The sequence below is a fragment of the Thermobia domestica genome, chromosome 2 (genome assembly GCF_964235325.1).
Source record: "Thermobia domestica chromosome 2, izTheDome1.hap1.1, whole genome shotgun sequence".
NCBI classification, from domain to species: domain Eukaryota; kingdom Metazoa; phylum Arthropoda; class Insecta; order Zygentoma; family Lepismatidae; genus Thermobia; species Thermobia domestica.
The window spans coordinates 64,922,877-64,924,858 of record NC_137455.1 but is presented as its reverse complement, the minus strand read 5'-3'; the positions used below and the strand labels follow the sequence as shown (position 1 = coordinate 64,924,858).

At 34.1% G+C, this 1,982-nt stretch overlaps 1 protein-coding gene across 1 annotated transcript; it reads left to right on the top strand.

Moving 5' to 3' along the window:
• The first annotated feature begins 402 nt into the window (after positions 1 to 402).
• Positions 403 to 1,536, top strand: LOC145679058 (glutamate receptor ionotropic, delta-1-like). The gene has a single exon (XM_081749656.1). The coding sequence runs from the start codon at positions 403 to 405 to the stop codon at positions 1,534 to 1,536; it is 1,134 nt and encodes a 377-aa protein (XP_081605782.1).
• The last annotated feature ends 446 nt before the right edge of the window (positions 1,537 to 1,982 follow it).

The following is a 1,982-nucleotide window of genomic DNA, read 5'->3' as shown; positions in this document are numbered from 1 at the left end:
ATGTGTAATACGTTTAATGTTCTCTATAGCACTGATAAACTGTCCATACAAAGAGTACAAAGAAGGTACATAATATTATTTGAGAACTTTAAAGGTTTATCTGATCAATATTTGAACTGTAGATTTAGTCCATTCTTCCCCTATAGTTATATTGTAACTGTAAATAAAACACAACCTCACTGTTACAACATATTATCTTATACACTTGGAGAAAATCTAAAACCAAGTAAACCTAAAGTATTAGGTACTTGGTTAAATGGGAGGTTCGAACTGGAACAAAATGTTGAAAGACGTGTTTTAATGGATTTAGGAGCTATTTCCGTAAGATTACTGATGATAGCTTATAATCCGCAAACTATAATAAAAGAAGGTGGGTTTTATAATGGGATAGAATACCAAGCTATGGTTGAATTCTCCAAGAAATATAATTTTACATGGGAGGTAGTTGTTATAGATGATTGGGGAGATTTACCAGATAATGAATCAAATGGAAGTTATTACGGAACTTTGAAAAGTCTTAATTATCATGTAGGCATCCCAGGAGAATATATTACATTAGAATACTATCAACAGTTCGACTTCTCCGTACCTTCATACCAATCTGATTTAAAATTACTTACTCCTGCTCCCAGACGTAAAAGAAATGTGTGGTCAGTATTTTCCCCATTCCAGCATAAAATGTGGTGTGCAAATATTATATTCGTTTTAGGTTCTTCTGTTTTCCTGTACTTGTTTTCAATCATTCATAACATAATCATTCGTGAAAATGGAAGAAATCCTTACTTATCATATATTTATTGCTTACTGCATACTGTCAATGTATTTGTTGGTTTTGGTGTTCCTAACAGCGGTATTGTGGTTATAAGGTATATGATTGTGTGTATGTTTCTACTTTCTGTACTGTTGATCACTGCTTACAATTGTAACCTTGTATCTTTTCTGACAGTTCCTGTGTACGAACCTCCTATAGACACTTTAAAGCAGTTTGTAGACTCTGGTTTACAATGGGGGACTGATGATGATGTTTGGGTAGAAGTTTTGAGGGAACAAGACAGTAAATTACATCACATTATAAGTGAAAGTTATCTTCTCGTTGAAGATTATGGCGAATTAAACAAACTTCTGGAAAATAGAAAGATTGCTATTGTATCAGAACAACTTCAATCTGGTTATTTATGTAATTTAGACAGATTTGATGGTAATATAGTGCAGGAACTTCATGTAACGAAACAAGAACTTCTAAGTTTGTATACTGGTTTTCTGTTTCATAAGGGATCTCCTTTGGTGCACATATTTAACGAATTTTTGAGAAAAGTAAGAAATTCAGGAATAATGGCTTGGTGGGAAACTGTTGTATCTCAACCTAAAAAAGGAAAACAATTTTTAAAAGTGAATAATACAGGATTCCGTTCATTGTGTTTAAATGATATCATTGGATCATTTTCACTTCTTATAGTTGGGTTATCCTTGTCTTTTACAACATTTATTGCTGAGCTTTTAGCTGCAATTTGTTATCAAGTATGGTTGGATAATTAGTGTAGTGCGAAAACAGTTTGATATATATGCATGTGGAATAAAACTGTTACTCCGGACTATTTGTGTTTCATGTTAGCCAGCTGGATATTAGGTTTTTCTTTCTTCCGGCAGCAGTTTATTGCTGGAAGAAATTTATCCTAGTTGTATTGGTATATTATGATTTGAACATGGAATAAATCGAAGAGTTTTGGAAAACATTGTGTAGCAGGCTATACAGCAAGGATGTTATAAATAGAGGATCTGCCCATATGTATCTTCATCCTATTAAATCAATGAAGCCAAAAAACAACCGAGCATCGCCACGTCTGATTGGCTACTCTCGTTTCTGCCATCGTCTGATTGGCTACTTTTGTTTCCGCCATGATTGTTGACTCAAAACATTGCGATCCTATTGGGCGGAGTGGGCAGAATAAGGGTGGCGAAACTGTGACGTATGGCTTCAAGAT